The 20,412-nt window shown below is 53.1% G+C and overlaps 1 protein-coding gene and 2 non-coding genes across 5 annotated transcripts; all 3 read right to left on the bottom strand.

Moving 5' to 3' along the window:
- Positions 1-3,877: 3,877 nt before the first annotated feature.
- Positions 3,878-3,959, bottom strand: Trnas-cga. The gene has a single exon. It is a non-coding gene; the product is annotated as a tRNA-Ser (tRNA).
- Positions 3,960-4,364: 405 nt separating this feature from the next.
- Trnat-agu lies at positions 4,365-4,438 on the bottom strand. Its single transcript has one exon. It is a non-coding gene; the product is annotated as a tRNA-Thr (tRNA).
- A 496-nt stretch (positions 4,439-4,934) lies between these two features.
- Per1 (period circadian regulator 1) lies at positions 4,935-19,750 on the bottom strand. 3 transcript variants are annotated; one of them, XM_021212430.2, is made up of 23 exons: positions 15,879-18,617; positions 13,956-14,364; positions 13,751-13,849; positions 13,503-13,657; positions 13,283-13,404; positions 12,894-13,095; positions 12,755-12,806; positions 12,508-12,650; positions 12,050-12,128; positions 11,871-11,977; positions 11,564-11,717; positions 11,358-11,466; positions 11,143-11,274; positions 10,889-10,994; positions 10,616-10,787; positions 10,400-10,530; positions 10,009-10,188; positions 9,194-9,427; positions 7,747-8,357; positions 7,158-7,344; positions 6,842-7,031; positions 6,383-6,533; positions 4,935-5,826 (listed from the first exon to the last, which is right to left on the bottom strand). In XM_021212430.2, exons 2-23 carry the CDS (start codon positions 14,228-14,230, stop codon positions 5,539-5,541), a joined length of 3,879 nt encoding a protein of 1,292 aa, XP_021068089.1. In that variant the 5' UTR covers positions 14,231-14,364; positions 15,879-18,617; the 3' UTR covers positions 4,935-5,538. The 3 variants fall into 3 exon arrangements, with proteins under 3 accessions (XP_021068089.1, XP_021068088.1, XP_029401862.1); XM_021212429.2 differs by lacking the exon at positions 15,879-18,617 and adding an exon at positions 14,676-15,872; XM_029546002.1 differs by lacking the exon at positions 15,879-18,617 and adding an exon at positions 19,687-19,750 and having other exon boundaries at positions 4,969-5,826.
- Between the last annotated feature and the right edge of the window lie 662 nt (positions 19,751-20,412).

The raw sequence follows: 20,412 nt of genomic DNA, 5'->3' as shown, positions 1-20,412 counted from the left end.
GAGAGAGAGAGAGAGAGAGAGAGAGAGAGAGAGAGAGAGAGAGAGAGCTATTTTTGTTCTGTACTCTCAGCTATTTATGTTGGCTAGAAATGTTCAACTTGTATTTTATCCAATGAACTATTGAACTATACACTCTGTTACACAATCATTTATTTAGAGTTGGTTGCGATGCACACACCTTTAACCCAGCACTCAGGAGGAAGAGGCAGGCAGAGCTCTATGATTTTGGGCCCAGCCTAGTTTACAAAGGGGAGTTCCAGACTAGCCAGACCTACAATAGATAGACTCTAAGTCAGCCCAATGTGGTGGCACTCGGGAGGCAGAGGCAGGTGGATTTCTGTGAATTCAAGGCCAACTTGGTCTACATAGCAAGTTTCCAGGACAGCAAAGCCCTGTCTTAAGAAGGACAAACAAAAACGTTAATAATGATTAGTTTTATTCGTGTATTTATTTGAATCAAGGTCTTGTGAAGCCTCTAATGACTTTGAACTTGTGTCCTTCTTGCCTCCACCTCCCAAGTAACTGAATTTAAAAACTTGCACCTTCACCCAGCTTCATGAGGTGGTGGGTCTCGAAGCCCTTTGCACATGTTAGGCAAGCACTCTACCAAGTTAGCCACATCCCCAGCCCTGAAATCATGTTAACCTCAGTTCTCCTAGACAGTGGTAGCTCAGTGGGGCACACTCTCAGCTCTCACCGTCTTCTCGTTACTTATCAGCTGGTTATTCCTTGAGAGCTTTCTTCCTTTCTGGCACACCAAAGTGATCCAAAATTATCTGATAACTTCATCCCCAGCCCTGAGTCATCATTTTACCCAAAGAGCATTCCTTGGTTCATGTTAGCAGACAATGGCATTTCTTGGTTGACGGCTAGAGGCTTTTTTGTGTGTTTTGTTTTATGTTCTGGTGCCTACCAGCATGTCTTTGCTTTAAGGGATATGGTGTTGGGTAGGTAAGGGGAGGTCAGGGAGGAACTGAGGGGGGATGCATCGTCAGAGGCCCCTTTGTGGTCAGACATCCCTGAGGATGAAGTTAGGTTGTTTCTAGGATATCAGGAACTGAGGCGAGAGAGTCTCCGGCCGCACAGATGCCTTGATGAAGGATTTGCAGCCTTAAAAGCTTGATGTCACTAGAATATCATGCGCCTCATGGTTTTCACACACACACACACACACACACACACACACACACACACACACACACACCTTTTGTGAGGTTCATAGAGGAATTGGCTAATTATTATTTGAGAGGGAAGAAAGGGGTCACTTTCTATGCCACTCATGTCATGAATATTTATACAATATGCTACTCACCTCATGAATATTCATAATTTTTCTTTAAAATCCACCCCACAGACTCCCGTGGGGCTGCTCCATGCAGAGCTGAGAGTCCCCATAACATAAAGAGCTATAAAACTGTGTATATGAGAATTCATTTCTATTTGTACATACAGTACAAGTAGTTTAGTTCCAAAAAAATGAGTTTCTATTGACACCGCCCACTGGACTCATGGAATCAGATTCATGTTTTTGTTTTTGTTTTGTTTTTTTTCTGGATCTGGAGATTGGACCCCAGGACTTTTTCCCAAGAGGCAAGAGCTACTCTCCTGGCTGTAGCCTGAGTCCTTGGTGCTGTGTATTTCAGAAGGCTGATTAGAATTGTGCTGTGTTTGAAACCAACTCTCACTACAGCGCCCAAGCTGATCTCAAACTGGATGGAAGATGAGAGATGTGAGCCAGCCTCCACCCCGTCCTCCTTGGTTTATATATTAGAAGTATTACTCTCTGCTGGTGAGGGAAGGGATGGGAAGCTCACGTCTGCAATCCCAACACTTTGGAGGCTAAGGTAGAAAGATCATTGTGATTCAAGGCTAACCTGGGCTACATAGTGAATATAGTGAATTTGAGGCATTCCTGACTATTGTGTTTCAACCCTCCCACAAAAAAAGGTAAACTGGAAGAGAACTGGAGTCACAAGAGTGGCAGTTAGTGAGGAGGGGCATCATTTAGAGAGTGTCTCTCCAGCACGCACAAAGTCCCGGGCTAATCCCTGGCACCCCAAGAGACTGGACATCAGGGGGTAATTTTGGAGAATCCACAATGATCCAGGTGACAGGTGAGAGACAAGCCTGGATTAGTAAAGTCAGGGTGCTGTTACATTTCCAAAATGCCAAACCTTGCTTATTGGAAAAAGAAATTGCTGACTGATCAATATGGAATGTTAGAGAAAGCTTGTGATCCCTAGTACATAGCCCAGCAGAGACAGAAAGTGGCCAGCAACAGATACTAAGCATTCAGGAACAGTTCCAGAGCTGGAGAAGAAAATGTGAGGCAATGTAAGGGATCACTAGACTAGCCATGTCTCAGCAGAAAGCAGGGATAAAGAAGAAAGACCAGGAAGAGTGAGCCTTGTGACTCCTCTAACATGGAAGGTCCAGATGAATCTGTGAATGGGCTGCTACCAAGGCAGAAGGACTATCAGGAGGATGTTGTAGGCTGGAAGGCAAGTGAAGAGGCTGTCTCTAAGGGCAAGCATCTGATTACCACTCATTGAGTAGTGTGATGGTTATTTGCTAACCTTAACAAAGGAAGCAAGGCTGGAAGTAGAGGCTCTACCTCTACTTCAAAGGGGTAGAGGAAGGCAGGGGCAGTGATGTCTTCCTGCTGTACAGAAAAACAAGAAACGGAATGTTGACTGAAGAGGAGTTCAGGGTCCAGGCAGCATTTTCCTCTGTTTGCCGGCCTTTTCTCCAGTTGGCTTACAACAACTCTATATTCTGAGTAATTGGGTAAGAACAGAGGCCTCTTTAGCTCATCACTCTGAAAGCTGGGAAGCCTGAGATCATGGCGCCAGCATATCTGATGAGAGCTTTCTTGTTGCATCAGAATTTGGAAGAGGGAATCATGGCACGGCAGAATAAGCAAGCTTATTGGAGTTGCTTCTTATAGAGGTATCATTGTCATGAGAGATCCACTCATGTAACATCCTCTAGTTCAAATAATGCCCCAAAGGCCCCACCTCCCATCAGTTTCCACATCCAGAGATTAAGTTGCCTTACACATGAGAGTTCTAAGGACACCCAGCAGATATTTTTGTTGTTCTGAATGAAATCACCACTTCTGGAAGCCGATGGGAGCAATACAGTAGAAAGGAAAACTTGGAGAGCAGTGTGGGCCCGAGAGGTGGACAATCTAGATGTGGAGGGTTGGGGGGTAGCCATAGTTCCCTGGGAGTGCTCTTCTGGGAGGAGTGGTGATGATAAGCTACTTGAGTTGTGGAGTCTGGGGGAAACCATTTTCCCAAGGAAGCCAAAAATAGAGCCTCAGACCCACACAAAGAACTGTAGGCAACTAAAAGCAGGGAGGGAGAGAGGCGGCCCGCCCGCGCCAGTGCTAAACACTCAGCCCTGAAAATACACATACAGGTAGCGTTATACAGACTGAACGGGTTATATTTGGTAATATATATGTATATACATATACTTACATGCATGCAATAACAAGTAGGGGTGGAGGAGAAGGCCATGACTTTGAAGGAGAGCTGGGAGGAGTGTCTGGGAAGTTTTGAAGGGAAAGTGGAAGTGAGAAATGTAATCAAGTAGCGGCCAAGGTGAATGGGTGATTCGTGGTTTCGGGTGATACAGTCGGAAAGTAGGGAAAAGGGATGAGCGATTCAGAGTGGAGCCGGTAATCTTCGTGAACAGACGGAGTTAGGAATTGAAATCGAAGCGTCTTTTACAAGTTCACAGTAGTCGTACCGAGGCGTTACCGAGACGGTCCCGGGTGACTGAATCCCAGTGGGAGCTTCTTCAAAGAAAGAACTGGAAAATAAAATGAACTACTTTTCGCTAATCAGGACAGCAACACCAAAACTACTAGCGCTGTGAGCAGGATTCGAACCTGCGCGGGGAGACCCCATTGGATTTCGAGTCCAACGCCTTAACCACTCGGCCATCACAGCCGCGTGCGGCCACTGCCCTGTAGAGCTATAGCTGGTTATCAAGGCCCTCGGCCCCTGCGGATTTCGCCTTTCGCTTTTGTTTTATCTTTTTTTAAAGCGTGTGTTATGCCTAGAGTGCCAGGTCGAGGCCTTGTCTTGAACAGCAACGTCTTCCCGGGACTCTCTTCTCAAGGAGCCACAGTGAAACCCCAATAAAACTAGTACACTCCGTATGACAGTCCTCCTTAGGGTTGAGCAGCAGGGTCTTGGGAATCAGAGGTTTGCCTCTGAATATTCTTAAAAGTGCATAGGAAAGCTGGCATTAAGAGTATATATATATTTAGGCAAGTGGAAGAAAGGCGGCAGCAATCTCCTTCAGCATAGACGTCAATAATCCGGCAATAATATACCACTTCCACATAAACCAGGCACCGCTGGGATTCGAACCCAGGATCTCCTGTTTACTAGACAGGCGCTTTAACCAGCTAAGCCACGGCGCCGACGAGAGTGCATTGTTCACTTCAAAGTAGATCAGCTATTAGAGGCAGGCAGCAAGCAGGTGGCAAGACAGAGGTTTTGTATTTTGACCAACAGTCCCAACTGGATTTCCTATTATTCAACCCTCCCAAGCTCCTCTCTTCTAAGTTTTAAGTTCAAGGACTGGTATCTTACTGACCAGCTATTTCTGGTGTGTTAACAGTTTTATAAGTCAGCCCACGGAGTTCCAAGCGCTTTCACTTGTTTCTGCCTCCGTATGTAGGACTGGGCTTGCCAAAACCTTAGCCACGTTGCCCCTTTTCTTGTCAAGATAACCAAGCTAAGGTAATGGTGGAGACTGTAGTTGTGTTAAGTGTAAGAGTTTACGACGTCCTGGGCTGCCAGGAATGTGGAGGAAAAAGGAAGAGTTCATCTCCCACTTACACAGCAACCCTTGCTGATGGAAGGGCCACCCCTCCCCTCACCCAAACTCCCAACTTCATTTCACAAAGTCTTGGGTTTTTGGTTTTTCATTTTGTCATTTTGTATTAAAAAAAAAAAATAACAGACACAATATCAAAAACACAAATGTCATTGGTAGAGGGTAGAGCTGAGAACACCTGGGTCCCACCTGAGGGGCAGCACCAGGGACTCCATGGTCCACCAACCTCCCCCACCCTGGAGCAGCTAGGGGTTCACGGACCTGGATCCTACACAGATCCCAGGCTCCCCTCCTCCCATCTTGGGGTGAGGTGGGAGAGTGAGCTGTCTCCCCCAAATAAATAAGTGCAGCCCCAACCCTGCGACTGGGACTCAGGCTCAGCTGGGATTTGGAGAGACCACTTCAGCAGCTTGTCAGCAACCTTAACCAAAGAACCGTCTGTCTCCTCAGCAGGATGGGAGTGGACAATCCTCCAAATTGGGCTGAAAATTTCCACTCTGCTAAGAGGCTAGAGGCAGTTCCTGAGCCTTGGGCTGGTAATGGGGGTCCTGCCCCCTATGTTGGGAGAAGCTGGGGCAGTTTCCTATTGGTTGGTCCAGCTGTATCTTGAGTTATAAGAACCCCAACATGGTTGAAAGGAAGCCTCTCATTTGTCTGCTGTAAGTGGCCCCAAAGTGGAGTCTAGCTGGCGCCATTTTCTTCTGCAGGTAAAGCTGGACTGGATGAGCTCCCACCTTGCTCTTCTTCCTCCATGGCAGAGTCCTGAGAGCTTGAACCCTTAGCCCCAACCTGGGTCTGGGCCTCCTCACCACCATCACGCCCACCACCCCCACCGCTGCCACCACCACCCCCTCCACCCTCGCCTCCACCCTCTTCCATGGGCTCCAGCCCTAATCCATCCAGTTCAGAGAAGAGTGGGTCATCAGAGTGGCCAGGATCTTGAACGCTGCTACCGCAGTCCACACAAGCCTTGGGGAGAGAAGGGAGGACAAGTTATGTAGCATTCTTACTGGGAATCTACTAGCCCAGCATCCCAACCTTAACCTACTAGTGAGTCGCAAAATACGCTCCCAAGAAACCAGTCCACACATGTACCTACAGTCTAAGACAGGAAAATCCTCTACTGAGGGGACAGACTGGAGAGCCCAGCTTCAGATCCCAATACCCACCCACATAGTGGCTCAACTATCCAACTGCAGTTCCAGATTGCCTTCTGACCTCAATGGACACTAGGTACACATATGGTGGATATACATATGAGCAGACTAAACATTCATACACACAAATTTGTTTAAAGTGGTCAGCTGAGATCCTACTATGGGGTGGTATGAAGTCCTGTAAAAAACTTGTGAGGTGATGTGGCTTAATAATATTATATAACTCAGCAGCAGCACGTTTATGGAATTAGCTTCCAGGAGAATTAATGATCCAAAGACACTGATATCAGACGTTAGTCCTCTATCCCGTAGCCTGAGCTCAGTATCTTCCAGCCTACTCTCTTCCTGGCTTCCCAGACTTCTCTCACCGTCACATCAAGGGCCCGAGGCAGCTGGCCTTTCCGGACCCAGGAGTGCACAGCACCCAGTTCCCGCCTCTGGTCCTCTGAGAACCGTGGCTGCTGTTTCTGCATGGCCCGGAGCCTCTCCCGGTCTTGCTTCAGCACAGAGGCTGCATCCCTGTGTGAGGAAGGCAGAGGCTAGGATGCAGAGTCAAGAGCATCGGTTGGCACTCATCCTCAACCCCAATTCCTGAGCCTGCCGTCTTCTGTGCCTTCTGGTAATACAAAGCAGCTCTCTACACCAGGAAACCTACCCTCAACTTGAGAAGTACTAATAGGGCCCTAAGGAATGGGGGCTTATGCCACATCGGGCACCGCCAGGGATGACTCAGCCCCAGAGGGAAGAACTTCAAGTTATCCGGGCGGAACAAGTAAGCTAGTCTCTACTTCTCTGAAAGGGAAGATGATGGAGCCCCTCCAGCTCACCTGGACGGCACCTGGTATGTCATCATGACGTGCTGGTCAGCGTTGGCCATGAGCAGCCAGATGGGGTCCTGGAGCACATACTTAATCACCTGGTCCCCAGGCTCAGCCCTGGCCTGAGCAGCCCCAGCTTCAGCCTCCGAAGAGTCGATGCTGCCGAAGTATTTGCTTGTATGGCTGCTCTGACTGCTGCCTGTGGAAGGGTGGACAAGGCCAATGGAGTCGGGCTGACTGGCACTCTCACCCTGAGAGGCTTCACTGGCTTTAAGGCAAGCTCCCCACTCCCCGTCTCTGGGAGATACCAGACAGCACGACTCACGGGTGATGCTGGCTGAGGTGCTTCCCCCTTCGTGGGATCCCGAACCAGACCCAGAGCCCAGGCCAGAGCCCAGGGAGCCTGAGGCTGCGGAGCCTGTGCCCGAGCGAGAGTCTTCTTGTAGCAGTAGCTCCAGCAGGTCGCTGGAGCCTGAAAGTGCATCCTGATTGGACGACTCGGTAACCTCCACCTAGAGGAGGAGGGCATTGGAGAGGGACAGGAAGGCAGTAAGGAATCACCACCGCGGCTGATTTCCAACTGCTGCTACTCTTGAGGAGAACCAGAGGAGGCACACCCAACCCAACAGGCCGTTGCTCCTTGCTCCATGACACTGGGCCAAGCCGAGAGAGGAGAGGTGACAGTAGGGAACATAATGCTGGACCCTTTCCTAGCGGCAGATACACCCTCAGAATGTATACAGATGTATAATGGGATGTCCTCGCCACCTGTCAGACAGAACTGTCCCTTCACAGAGGAGGCAGTTGATTTCTGTCTCATTCAGAAATTACCCTTGGATCTCCCACCCATCCCAACTCCAGGATGCTGAGAACCTGCCCAGAAGACAGGGTGGACGGAAGGAAGTGTTGCTTACCAATCTGGCCTCTGGCTCAGCAGTCTCCTCACTGGGAGGCAGGGGCCCGGCACTGCTTCCGGGGCCTCCTGTGGCAGCACCCCCCTCCGTGCGGGGGGGCTCCTCAAGCTGCAGCAGATTAAGCTGGAGTGGGGAGCTGCATCTTGAGTTGAACAGTGGGGAGTCTGGGCGGTGGGGGGGGCTGGGAGGTGGTGGGGGCAGTGATGGAGAGGGCGAGTGGGAAGCAGGCGTGGGTGGTCCCTCAACAGGGGCCTGGGACACCCCATATGGATAACTAGGTGGGGTAGGGAATAGATAGTTAGGGAGCACCAAGGCCACCATTGGGGTCACTAAAGGAGAAGGGAAGGTAGCAGGGGACACAGATGTAGGGGCAGGGGGAAGCGGCTGGGGTCCTCCTCGAGGGGAGAATACTGGGAGTGGGTAGGGCTGGACCACTGCTGGGAAGGGGGTAGTGGCTGGTGGGGGTGGCCAGGGTCCAGAAGAGGGCACAGGTGAAGGATGGGAGACATAGCAGGGAGTTTCAGGCCGGGGGGTCTGGTGGTGGCGGGAACGCTTTGCTTTAGATCGGCAGTGGTGTCGGCGACCAGGGGGAATGGGGCCATGGTGGCAGCCTGTGGGGAAAGACCAGGGTTAACAAGGAGCCAGCCACCTCTACTGCCCTGAAACACTAAGAGGAGGACAGGGAAAGGGCCAAGCAGAGAAAGATGCTCACCCTGCATGCGACAGACAGAAGAAAGGAAGTAGGGAAAGGGTCAGGGAAGAATCACAGGAGCCAGGGGACAAGGGGGTTTATTGTGAAAGGAGCCAGAGAAGGGCACAGTTACATGATGGTCAAGCTGGGGTGTGCAAAACAGAGGCACACTGGCAGAGAAAGGGGGGTAGAGGGGTCCATGGACGAATAGGCAGGTGACTTCAGTCCATCTGCCAAAATCCCTCAAGCCATGCCAGCCTGGATACTTGTCCTGCCAGTTGAAACTGTGCTCTGCCTAACTCACAATGGAACAATGCAGTGGGCAGAACAGCCCAGGCCTCAGTCCCATAGCCGTCTGCAAAGGTCTCCTGCAGGTACCTAGAGGGGCTGTTTTCCATCTGCCCTTGAAGTCCAACCCCAGCCAAGATTGTCCCAGAGTCAGTGATGCTAGGTCCTATGTGGGCACAATTTGTCCTTGTTCCCAGGCTAGGACTGGAGTAGCTTACCTGGAACCAGGCATTCTGCCTGCTTGTCTCAGTGCCAGCCCCCAGGCTTCCCTCCTCAGCTTGCAGCCTGGAGCCCTGGCCTAATAGGGAGATGCTGTCTAGAAATCTAACTAAACCCAGTCCTGATGGTGAAGGCAGCATCACCCGGGTCCCAGAGTAGATACATCTTCTCTCACCATCACTTTATCCCCCCAGCAGTTGACTGCACATAAGGCAGCTCAAGGAAGCCCCAGGTGGCTCCCTCGCTCACCAGGGGCTGAGGGGGCCACAGAAGAGGTGTCAAGTCCACGAAGCCTGCCAAGATCTCTGAAGCGGTTGAGGAAGGCTTGCTCTTCCTTCTGTGTGTGCAGGGACAGCACGGCCTTGGTCAGACCCACTGGGCGATAAGCATCTGGGGTTGGGTCAGGGGCTACTGTGGGGCTGGGGGCCGGACTGGGGGCTGGGCCAGGGGCCAGGCCAGGCAGGTCTTCCATCATGATGATGTCTGAGGAGGAGTGAGATGAAGGAATGGTCACCACAGCTACACACAACCTCCCTTTCCTACAGCCCAACCACCAAGGCCCAGGACCCCAGGTACTCAAGGCCACTTCCTTGCCAAGAAGAAGACATGGACTCTTCTTTCCATGCAAAATTATTCCAGAAGAAAAGAGGATGCTCAGTCTCCGCCCAGAGCCTGCCCAAAACCCCCGGGGACAAAACCTCGTCTTTAGAAGGGAAGCCTTCCCACATGTTGCTTTTCACACATTCTTAAGATCTACCCAAAGACCCTGAAGAGTCTTTGGTCTTCCCTGCTTTAGAGCAACTGTGGTCAGCATCTTAGGGCTGGACCTCCTCCCCCAAACCCAACTTTTATGTTTCAACTGACAGTAAGAATATGGAAAGGAGTGGGGGAGGGGCAAGCAGCAGAGGTTAGTGGGGTGGACAGTCAGGAGCAGCAGAACCCCCAAGCTAAGAAGGTCGCCTCCTTCTCTCCACTGGGGGACAGGGAGAAAGGTAGGCAGGAAAGAGCTCTGGCTGAGGGACTAAATGGGGCCCATCACTACCCCCCTCACTCCACGCCCATACCCGACTCCGGGGGCTTCTTGTCTCCCACATGGACGATGGTAGAGCTGAAGCTACACTGACTGGTGACGGACACCACGCTCTCTGCCTTATTGGCCAGGGCGAGCGGGCTCAGGGTGCCTCCCACCACTGGCTCCTTCCGAGGAGTTGCCCCCTCCCCAGACAGCACTGCTGACGACGGATCTGTGCGGAAAGATGGCACTGGTTACCACCCCGCCCCTGGAAGAGGAGATCCCAGGGAGGAGTGGGGAGGGGTTGGCTAGAGGGAGGAACCTGGAAATCAGGAGGCAGGAAAGGAGGGCAGGGAGAGCAGGGGAGCCCTAAGGCAGAAGTGTAAACGCCTGGGACAGGCCGGGGCAGGGCACCGGGAGCCTGGCATGCACTGGGTCTTTACCTTTCTTGGCCCCCACAGGAACTGGACCCGTCCTCTGCTTGTCGTCGTCAGAGGCCGAAGAGGCAGTGTAGGAGGAGGAGGAGGCACATTTACGCTTGGTTGTACTGGGGATGTTGCAGCTCTCCAAATACCTGGGGATGGATGGAGCAAAGGGGTTAAGGGAAGGCCTGGGGCAGGCACAGCAGGGCCGAGGAGAAGGTGGCTGGCAGGCCTTACCTGAGGATGCTGTCCAGGCAGTTGATCTGCTGGTAGGAACAGCCAGAGGCTTCCTTCCTCTCTGGCTCCTCAGGGGCCAATGCTAATGAGGCTTGGTCAGGAACAGGGGCCACCTCCAGTTCGGGGTTTGGGGACTGGCAGGGGAGGACTTTGGCTTTGAATGTACCTGTAGCTGGGGTAAAAGGAAAAGAAAGAGTAAATGGGTTGGGAATGAAGTCCAGGAGAACCTCAAGCCTTGCTCCTCATCCCTGGCCTATGGCGGTACCTACTCACCAAGGAGGCGGGGCCGGGGTGGAGGCTTGGCCCGAGACTCAATGAAGAGCTGTTGTCCCTGGTGCTTTACCAGGTGCACGTCCTTACAGATCTGCTGGAAAGTCACCTGTGGGACAGCAGAGCACTGGGCAGCACTGGGGTGGCAGGGGGGCAGAAAGACCAAGGAGCCTGGGTGGGGTAGCACGAGGGACAGGCAATGATGATGCGCAATGGAATGGACAACGGGAAAAGTGCCCTGGAAGCCGGTTACTCACTGGAGCAGGAGGCCCGGGCCCCTCAGCGTCACCGCCATTGCTATCACTGGAGGAGCCAGGGCTGTGTAGAGGACCAGGGGACATCAGAGGGCCAACTCCACAGAGCCCTGTGGGGCTGGAGCTGTGCACAGGCTACAGCAAGGAGGATGGATTGGTTAGTTTCCATAGCCTCTTCTGACTGACCACTTCACTCTCGAGCCCTCCTCGACTCTCACCTGCAGCAGCAATCGATGGATCTGCTCTGAGAGCTCCTGGATATCAGAGTCCAGGGACGGAGCCGGGCTGGGGGCTGGGGGAGTGAACACGTCCTCATTCAGGGGTGCCCTGTGGGGTTGTAAAGGCGAATTCAGGCCTTTCCCTACCCCTGCCATGTTCATACTGCCCCACCCCCAACGCCAGCTCGGAGACGCCGTTCCCTTACGTGCGCACTTTATGGCGGCCCAACACGAAAGCCACCTTGCGGCTCCAGGGGTGCACAAAGCCGGCCCAGCTGGTGTCCATGGTGACATATTCCCCGTTCCGAGCACAGAAGCGAATAGGGGAATGGTCAAAGGGCTGGCCTGCCAGCTGCAGTACTGTGGGCACAGGAAAGAAAGTGGCTATCAGCGGGTGGGAGAGCTGAGTAAGCAGAAAGAGAGGCAGAGATCTGAGACCACAGCCTTGGGAGACACCATGACAAGGGGCCCTGGGGACAGGCAGGCAGGGAGAGCAGGACCAGGAGAACTCACTCTTCTTATGAATGGCCAGCATGAGGGGTCGGTCCTCAGGATGTAGAAAGAGAAGTACCGGAGCCCCCAGGAGATCCTGGGGAAGGTAACCCAGCAGTGGGGCAGCCCTGAAGTAGGAGCAAATGTCAGAACTAGGCCTTGGCCCTGGCTACCTACCCTCATCCAAGTCTCTGCCTTACCTTTCATCTACATCCTGGAAGAGGCAGCTTGGTGTGTGTCGTGTGGTGAAGATCCTCTTGTCAGGAGGGATCCGGGGAGCTGCAGCACAGAACGCATAGGTCTCATCCGTGCTGTCCAGCTCCTCCGCCCTCCCTCCTCTCTGCCTCGAGTCTGGTTGCCTGGCACTCTCCCTCCCAGCTCAGACCTGGCTCTATGGCCCACAGAGACTGAGTCATCTGGTGACTCACACCAGAGAGGACACTGAGAATCACTTTCTCACTTGTCATAGCTCAGGGACCTCATCCAGCCCTACCTCAGAGCGGGGTCTGAACCCTCTGCCTTAGAATACTTTTCTAACCCTAAGGACTCAGCTAGTGCCTCCCAAACTCTCATCTTGACCTTCGCCCCATCCTTTACCCCATCCTAGAGGAAACCCTTCCTCCCATCATCCCCCAGGCCCGGGCCCTAGCCTATCCACCTTCATAACCAGAGTGGATGCGCTCTGCAATGAGTAGGCAGCACGGCTGTGCAGGGGCCCCATCTGAGACCCGAATCTTGGTCACATATGGGGTTAGGCGGAATGGCTGGTACCGGGGCCCTGGATCCCGGTCAGGACCTCCTCTGGCAAGGGAGAGATGAGTATTAGAGGTTTCCAGGGGAAAGCCGCCCCACCCCCTTCTCACAGACCACATTATAGAGAGGCCTGCTCCTGCTCCCCCCCTTACCTGATTCGGCAGAAGACGGACTTCTCTTGGGTGAAGTCCTGGAGGCCTGAACCTAGAACAGAAGGGAATGGAAGTGAGCTGAGAAGATCCCACAACATCAGAGCTTCCAGCCCTCTCCACAGGAGCGAGGGTATTATACCTGCAGAGGTGCCAGTGCCCCAGGTGGGCAGTCGAGATGGTGTGGTAGAGCCATAGAAGACACCCACATCCTGGGGAGCCAGGAGCTCTGAGAAGCGGGCACCCCGAAACACATCCCGTTTGCAGCGCAACAGGACACCTGCCTGCTCCGAAATATACACAATCCGGCCTGTCAGGAAGGACACAGCCACAGAGAAGGTGTCCTAGAAGGAGACCAAGACCGAGAGAAGACTTAGGAGCTGTAGGAATGAAGGTGTCCTAGAAGGAGACCGAGACCGAGAGAAGACTTAGGAGCTGTAGGAATGAAGGTGTCCTAGAAGGAGACCAAGACCGAGAGAAGACTTAGGAGCTGTAGGAATGGGAGTGAGGAGGACCCAAGCTCTAACTGACCTGGTTTCGAAGTGTGTATTCGGATGTGATATGCTCCAACTCCTCCAGGGTGTAAGTAGACATGTCCATGGCACAAGGCTCACCCTCCTCCAGACTCCACTGCTGGTAATATTCCTGGTTAGCTGTAGGAGAAGGGAATCCAAGCTGATTCAGTTAGGAGAAAGGCCCTACGGTAGTCCAAGCCCTGGCCAGACCCTGCCAGGAAGCACCACTCACTCACCCTGCACCTGCTTGACACAGGCCAGCGCGTACTGCAGAGTGGCCAGGGTCCCAGAGCGACCCTTGCCCCGACGCTCTGGTGGCAGCCGAAGTTTGAGCTCCCGAAGTGCGGTCATGAGTTCTTTCTGGGTCCTGGCTCGAGCTGACTGTTCACTGCTGCAGGACCCACAGGAATGAAGGGGTAAAGACATTAGCCCCAAAGTCTGACCCTGGCCCCCAGGCATCTCCCTCAGCCCACAGCCCACACACCTGCAGCCACTGGTAGATGGGTTGTCCTGCTCTGAGCTCGCACTCAGGAGGCTGTAGGCAATGGAGCTGCTGGGTGGGGATGGGCTCTGTGAGTTTGTACTAGAAAAGAAGGAACAGGTTAAGGTGAAGGAGGGCCACGTGGTCAGCAGCATCATACACGCACACACACACACGTTTATGTATACACACACAGGCTCGCACACACCTCTTGCTGCTCTCAGTGGTCTCCAGCAGAGCTGAGTCCTTGCCATTGCCAGAAGAGGAGCTATGAGAACTCCGCTGAGATGCACCCCTGGACTCGTGTCCATTGGATTCATTGCCACTTGAGCCATTGCTGTTTGCATCAGTGTCATCAGCCAGGCTGGGGCCTGGGCAAGGCCGGTGCTGCGGGGCCCCAGGGGATGGGACTCCTCCAGGACAAAAAGGTTCTCCGGGCCTGGGGTCTCCTCCCCCATCGGCCCCTTCTAGGGGACCACTCATGTCTGGGCCATACAGTGGAGGACAAAATGGGGAAGGTGAAGACGCCACCACGGGTGCACAACGGGGCTCCTGAGGTCTGGATGAAGGAGGTAGGACGCCTGTCTCTGAGGACTGACTAATTTAATCACTGGCACCTAGAAAAAGAAACCAAGAAGGAATGTTTAGCAAAAGCTGAGCTATTAACCTCGCAGCATCTGCTGGCTACACCCAGACCTTCCTCTGCCTGTCCCTCACTGTTGTGACTCAGGCCTGGGGCTTGCAATAGAAACATGTTCTATTTCCTATTCCCCCTAAGGATACCACAGGTAGAAAGGCAGCTCTCGTAGGCCATCTCTTACACCCCTTGCCAGTGTGGAATGAGTACAGCCCGAACAATCGACTAGAACAGTAGCTGAGGGTCAAAGCTTGCAGGTTTCCTATGCCCAAATTGTCATCATGTCCCCACCTGGTCTGGGACTCTGAGGCCTCGGAGCAGGGGGTGAGCTGATCGCCTCCTATATTTAGGCTTCCGGGCTAATTTTATCCGGGGGCGGTGCCACCCCCGCTGCACATGCGCGCCGATGTGCCTGGCCCCACCACGCGCTTCCGCCACAGCCGCGGTCGCCAGGGAAACCGACGTCAGCCGCTGAGCTCAGCGGTTGCTGGAGGGACCAGAGGAGGGCAGGAACGACCCCTCCCCCAACCCCCATCGTCGTGGAAATGGGAAACCGACCCAGTCCTATACTGGCCAACACACCCTCAAACTGACTAACAAGGTTCAGGGCAGCGCGGGGGAGAAGGACACCCACCATAACAAATTCCCAGGGCCCAGAGATCCTAGGAGCCATGTGAAAAGTAACAAACTAGAGGAACTCCAGGAGCAAGTCCTAGCTTCCCCACAGAGAAATACCCGGCCTCTGTTCTTCGTGGAAACGCCTCCATCCTCGTTCTTGCCTTGAACATTATTCTGATCAAGACACTGCTTTTCTTCCTCAGGCCCCTGCCCACTCCCAAACACCAGGACTGGAGTTACCACTTGTCATAGGCAAGGACCCAGGCATCTTCCTTCGTTCCTTACTTTTCTAGTTAACCCTACTACCACATCAATGTCTTAGGGGACACAACAACCAGCATATATAGTTTTTCCTCTAATCCCTGTCTATAACCACACCCCCATCCCAAGTATTTTCTGAGCGCCAAGAGAAAAGGGAAGGAAGGCTGCTGTGGCCAACAGCAAGAACTAGAGCTGAGAACAGGATGTTCCAGCCTGAAGCCGTTGACATCACGACCGGCATGAGGCCAGGAATTGGAGGAAGACAGGGAGCGCAAAAGCCCGAAGGGGGTCTTTGGGCTAGGGCAAACCCATGGAATCCCGAGTGTCCAGAAATGGGTAAAGGGGTCGTGTCCGCTAAAGGTCTCTTGGGTTCAGGATGGCTGCCCTGGAGGAGCAGAGCAGGAGGTTAGGTGAACGAATAACAAACGCAGACAACCCGTGACGGGCTGAGTTGAACACCTAGGGCCCCAGGGGCGGGGAAGGGGTGGACAGTGATTGGAAAGGCGGATTATTGTTTTGCTCTCTGAGAGCTGAAAGTGACCCATCACGTTGGAAGTAGTGGCGGCCAAGCTCCGGGACAAAGACTAACCCTAGGATTGCAGCGGGGATCCCTACCTGGCCGTACGAGCGCCCTCCAGCCGCCTGCCGTTTCGGCCCGCAACCCAGAAGCTCCGCGAGGCTGGGAGGCGGGTTGCATAATGCCAGGCCCTGCCCCTCATTGGCCTTCTGCCCGAAGAGCCGCAGGCCCCGCCCCCGGATGGCTAAGGATCTCTTCCTGGCATCTGATTGGCTACTGGCCCCCACTGAGGTCAGGGCTGTGTCACACACATCCTTGCACGTGGACTTGGGTGCTGGTGCTGGGCTGAAGGGCCTCAGACACCGCTCAGTCAGACAATGCGCTAAGGATGTCTCACGCAGTCAATAATGAAAGGGAAGTGAGGGAGGGAAACTACCCCTTTTCAGGGCGGATACCTGGGCCACAGGAGGTGCACAAGAGAAACCTACTTCCTAAACTGACAAGCTTGGCAGAACAAGACACCTGTCCTGGTGCCAGTTGAATGAAATGTCTGCTACCCAAGGGAAGAGGAAGAGGAAAAACCTAGACTGACATTCCCTGGCCTCGCGAGCCCCAGCCTTGTCATAAAGAATTCAACTCTTTCCTCTGACCCTTCAGATCCCGAGAGAAGGGCAATTGAGGGTCCACGTGTCGTTAAGGGGTGAGTGGGTGATGGAAGGATACAGAAAAAAAAAACAAAGGACAGCGAAAGCCAATGGCTACTGTGAAAGGAAACAAAAGCAGGTGCTTCGATACCCAATCAGAGAAAAGGTCTCCAGGAAGCCTACTTGGTGACTAGTGCAGAGGATGCAGCCACCCACATTTAGGGCTGCCCCAAAAGTGGGGGCCAGGAAGCCAGGACTACAAAAGGGGCAGCAGAGAGGGCAGTTGCGGAGGTAGGCAGAAAAGGATGGGTGGCCAGGGCATTTTATTCCTGCTGCTTAGAAAACGAAAGCCAAGGTTCATGAACCCAGCAGCAAGCCCATCTGTCTCTTACTGTATTCTCAGCAGTAAGTAAGTAAGTCTCAGGGTCAGGACTTGACAGTAGAGCTTCGGTAAACAGGACGGCTCTTTTTCTATTAAGGATAGGTAGGGGAGAGGGAGCCTCTGGAGGAGAGGAGGAACAACAAAAATGTAAACGTTGTTTACATTTTAAAAAGAAGAGTATTGATTCATAAAAAGAGAATAGGGACTTGATGGGGGGGAGGGCAACATGCCAGTCTGGGTCCAGGAGAGCTGCAGTGACACGGGCCCCTTTCCTAGGCCTGAGCCGAGTAGTTCTCAGGCTTCCCTGGAAACGTAGGTGGCAAGTGAAGAGGCCACCACGCAGCTGCTGACATAATCAGCTGTTAAGTGCACACCCCTCATTGTCACGTGGCTAAAGCTTTCCTTAACAATGGTGTTTCCCTCGGAGGAGGCGGCGAGGCAGGGTTCTATAGAAATGCTGGGACACAGACGTGTTATAAAATAACCCAGAAAAACAGAAGCAGGAAAACACAAAAAAACAAAAGACACGGGAGGATGAATGCTCAGCTTCCTCCTGAAAACGCTGCTGCTCCCCTGCCCCACCTCGGACTGCGTTGTGACCGAGTGCTCTCCTTTTTTTTTTTCAGACCCCTTTCTCTTTCCACAGCTCTCAAGGATTTAGGTGTGATTCCTCTGACCCAAACAGCCATTGCTCGCCCACTTCCGTAGCTGTCATTTACACAGACAAAAGATTTCAGCACTCCAAACAGCCTCCACCCGATCCCAAGGCCCAGGTTATCGGGCCTCACAATCCCCCACAGTAACCAGGCTCTGCTGCCGTCAATGGAGAAGAGGGGGCGGGAGAGAGAGGTGACGTCAAAGCGGAGGCAGGAGGCGGGGCGGGGCAGCCGGGGAATGTGGGGCAGGGAGGCTGGAGAGGCAGCGGTTTGGGAGGCGGCCAGCCCCCGAGGGCGGCGGCCAGCGCACTAGGGAACATCGTGTTCTTTTGGCCGATGGCCCAGGACAAGCACACAGCCGTAGCGCCTCCCCCAACCCAACGACAGCGGTCCTGTACAAAAGCCAAAGATTCCTGGAGAGACGGTTAGGAGGAAGGGGTCCCCCTCCCCCGCCCCCATGCCTGGTTCTCTTTTCGGGACTTGCTTTTGCCCTCCCTCAGCTGGGTCTTAAAAGCTCCTCGCATTGGCTTTTCCCCTTCACCAGACTGTACACAGTTGCTGGCCAGGTACCAAAGAGCTAGGGCGGGTAAATTGGAGGCCTAGGTTCTGAGAGAGACCGCACCTTGCTCCTTCCCTGACCCCCCCTCAGAGGCAGACTTTCTAGTTACTATTACAGGACAGAATAGGTGGGAGGGGGGGTCGGGGAGAATGGATTTAAGATGAGGAAGTCAAATTGGGACACAGCTAGTAGCCTCAGTCTGGGGCCCAGATCTTGGGAGAGGAATACAGGGGAGGAATGATGGAATTTGGGCTGGTGCCCGAAGACCAAAAAAAAAAAAAAACTCAGGGAGAGGGAAAAGAGGAGTCATCAAAACTTGCAGAAAAACAGCAGAGGAGGCTTGCTCTTGGCCACAGCATGCACAGAAATCCCTAACTCTATCGCTATTGTTTTGTTACCTTATAGTTGGTGTTTGTAAATGACCCAAGCGCTATGCTAAGAACTTTACACATACTGTTCTCATGTAAGGCCCCAAACAACTGAAGGTAAATATTACCCTGATGTCATGAGGAAAAACTAAGACTTAGTAGTTAGGCCCGGCGTGGTGGCGCGCACCTTTAATCCCAGCACTCGGGAGGCAGAGGCAGGTGGATTTCTGAGTTCAAGGCCAGCCTGGTCTATAGAGTGAGCTCCAGGACAGCCAGGGCTACACAGAGAAACCCTGTCTCAAAAAACAAAACAAACTAAAAAGACTTGGTAGGTAGTTACTAAACTTAATTGTCTGCTTCATTCTCAGCTTCCTAATAATGGAGCCCAAAATTCAAGCCCTGTCCTGCTGGTTACCCTTAGGGACCCTATGAAGTTTTACCAAACCTCTACACTGCATTCCAGCACCGTAGGACTGCGGGGGAAGTATCCCCCTGTTTGGTGCCTAGAATGCAGGCTGTACCCAATTCCTTCTCCTTCTCCCTCCTTAGCCTGATCTCAAGGCATTGATTGTGCTCCATGCTCACCATCATGGTTCGTTTCTCTATGCCCAAAACCCGAGATCACCCGAGAAGCCTGCAGGCACGCTGCTTTGCTAGGAATCTCACTTCCTCATTCTCCTCCCTCACCCTCTGCCCGACCGTCTAGACACCAGAGCAATCCTTTGGTAACTCCTCACCTCTACTAGAAGAGTAGACAAAACGGTGTACAGAAACCCTCTACCCTAGCCTCCCTTTCAGAATCCAACAAATTGCTAGACCGTTCCTATTTCCGAGCATGTTCCTGAGGCCATGATACTACCTATAGTCGTGATGAGACAACCTTTCGGTCAAATCAACACACCAGCCTTTCTCAGATCATCCCGCCCGCCCGGCCTCAAGATCTCTACCTCGTCCAAGTGTTTAGGGAGCCTACCCCAAACCATTACCAGCTCTCAGGGGTCGTATCGCAGGCGCTTTCGGCTCCCTCGGATGGCTAAGGGCTCTGAGCACCCTGCTGTAGGCATTAGTGTCCAGGGACACCAGAGTGGTGAGAGATCTGATGCTGGTAACTCTCATTCGTGGTCCCCTAGAGCTGAATTTGTGGTCCCTTTCTCCACAACCATTAGGCATTTGTTCTGCAGCTAATTCGCATTTGCATGATCCCTCACACACACCACGCCAACTGACACCCCTTTTGGCCGAGCGCACCTCCCCGAAAACAAAAAGTTCCACAGCCCCGGAGTAAGGGGCTACTCACAGTTCCGAGCGCACGTAGACTCCAAATTTCTTCACTCCTGGGGCTCCTCCACGGACTCCTCCAGGCCCTCCCACTGCCCGTTGTCACGCCTCCCCTAGCTTATTGGCTCAGAGACGCCAACCCATGCCCCGCTCCGCGTGCAGCCGGCAAGCCCTTGTAAAGCAACCATTGGCATTTCAGAACACAGTCATTTTTCCCATTGGACGATATGACAACCGGTAGTGATAGAGCCACGTGAGGGAGGGGGCGCCCCAGCGCGTTGATTGGACATCTGACCGGAAGCCACACCCCCACCCACTCTCGACGTTTTTATTGGCTGCAGAAACAACCCCGCCCTGCCTAAATCAGTGACGCAAATGCAAGCCCTGCCCTGAAAACTTTCTCATAGGCTGAGAGGTCTCAGAGCTGTAGGGAACACGTGCAGGCCGGCTCACGCGGCAACTTGTTTACCCAGAAGCTGGGGATTTTCCTTGACGACATTTACCCAAGACTGCGGAGTCTGCGCAGGCGTGCCGAGCGACTTGTACGCAGGCGTAGATCTGACAGGCTATGGCGTAGTGGGCATACTTTGGAGACTCTGGCATCATAAGAGGCTCCTGGTGCCTGAGCTTTGTGTCTCTAATGATCCCCAAAGCTTTAAAATCTGAGCACTAGACTGAAGATATCATTAGATTGCATGTCAATGACGGTGAAATGACAGTCGCCTCCTATTTATTTTCTTTGGGC

Source organism: Mus pahari, chromosome 14 (genome assembly GCF_900095145.1).
Source record: "Mus pahari chromosome 14, PAHARI_EIJ_v1.1, whole genome shotgun sequence".
NCBI lineage: Eukaryota > Metazoa > Chordata > Mammalia > Rodentia > Muridae > Mus > Mus pahari.
The sequence above is the reverse complement of the archived record's forward strand: the minus strand, read 5'-3'. Positions and strand labels throughout refer to the sequence as shown.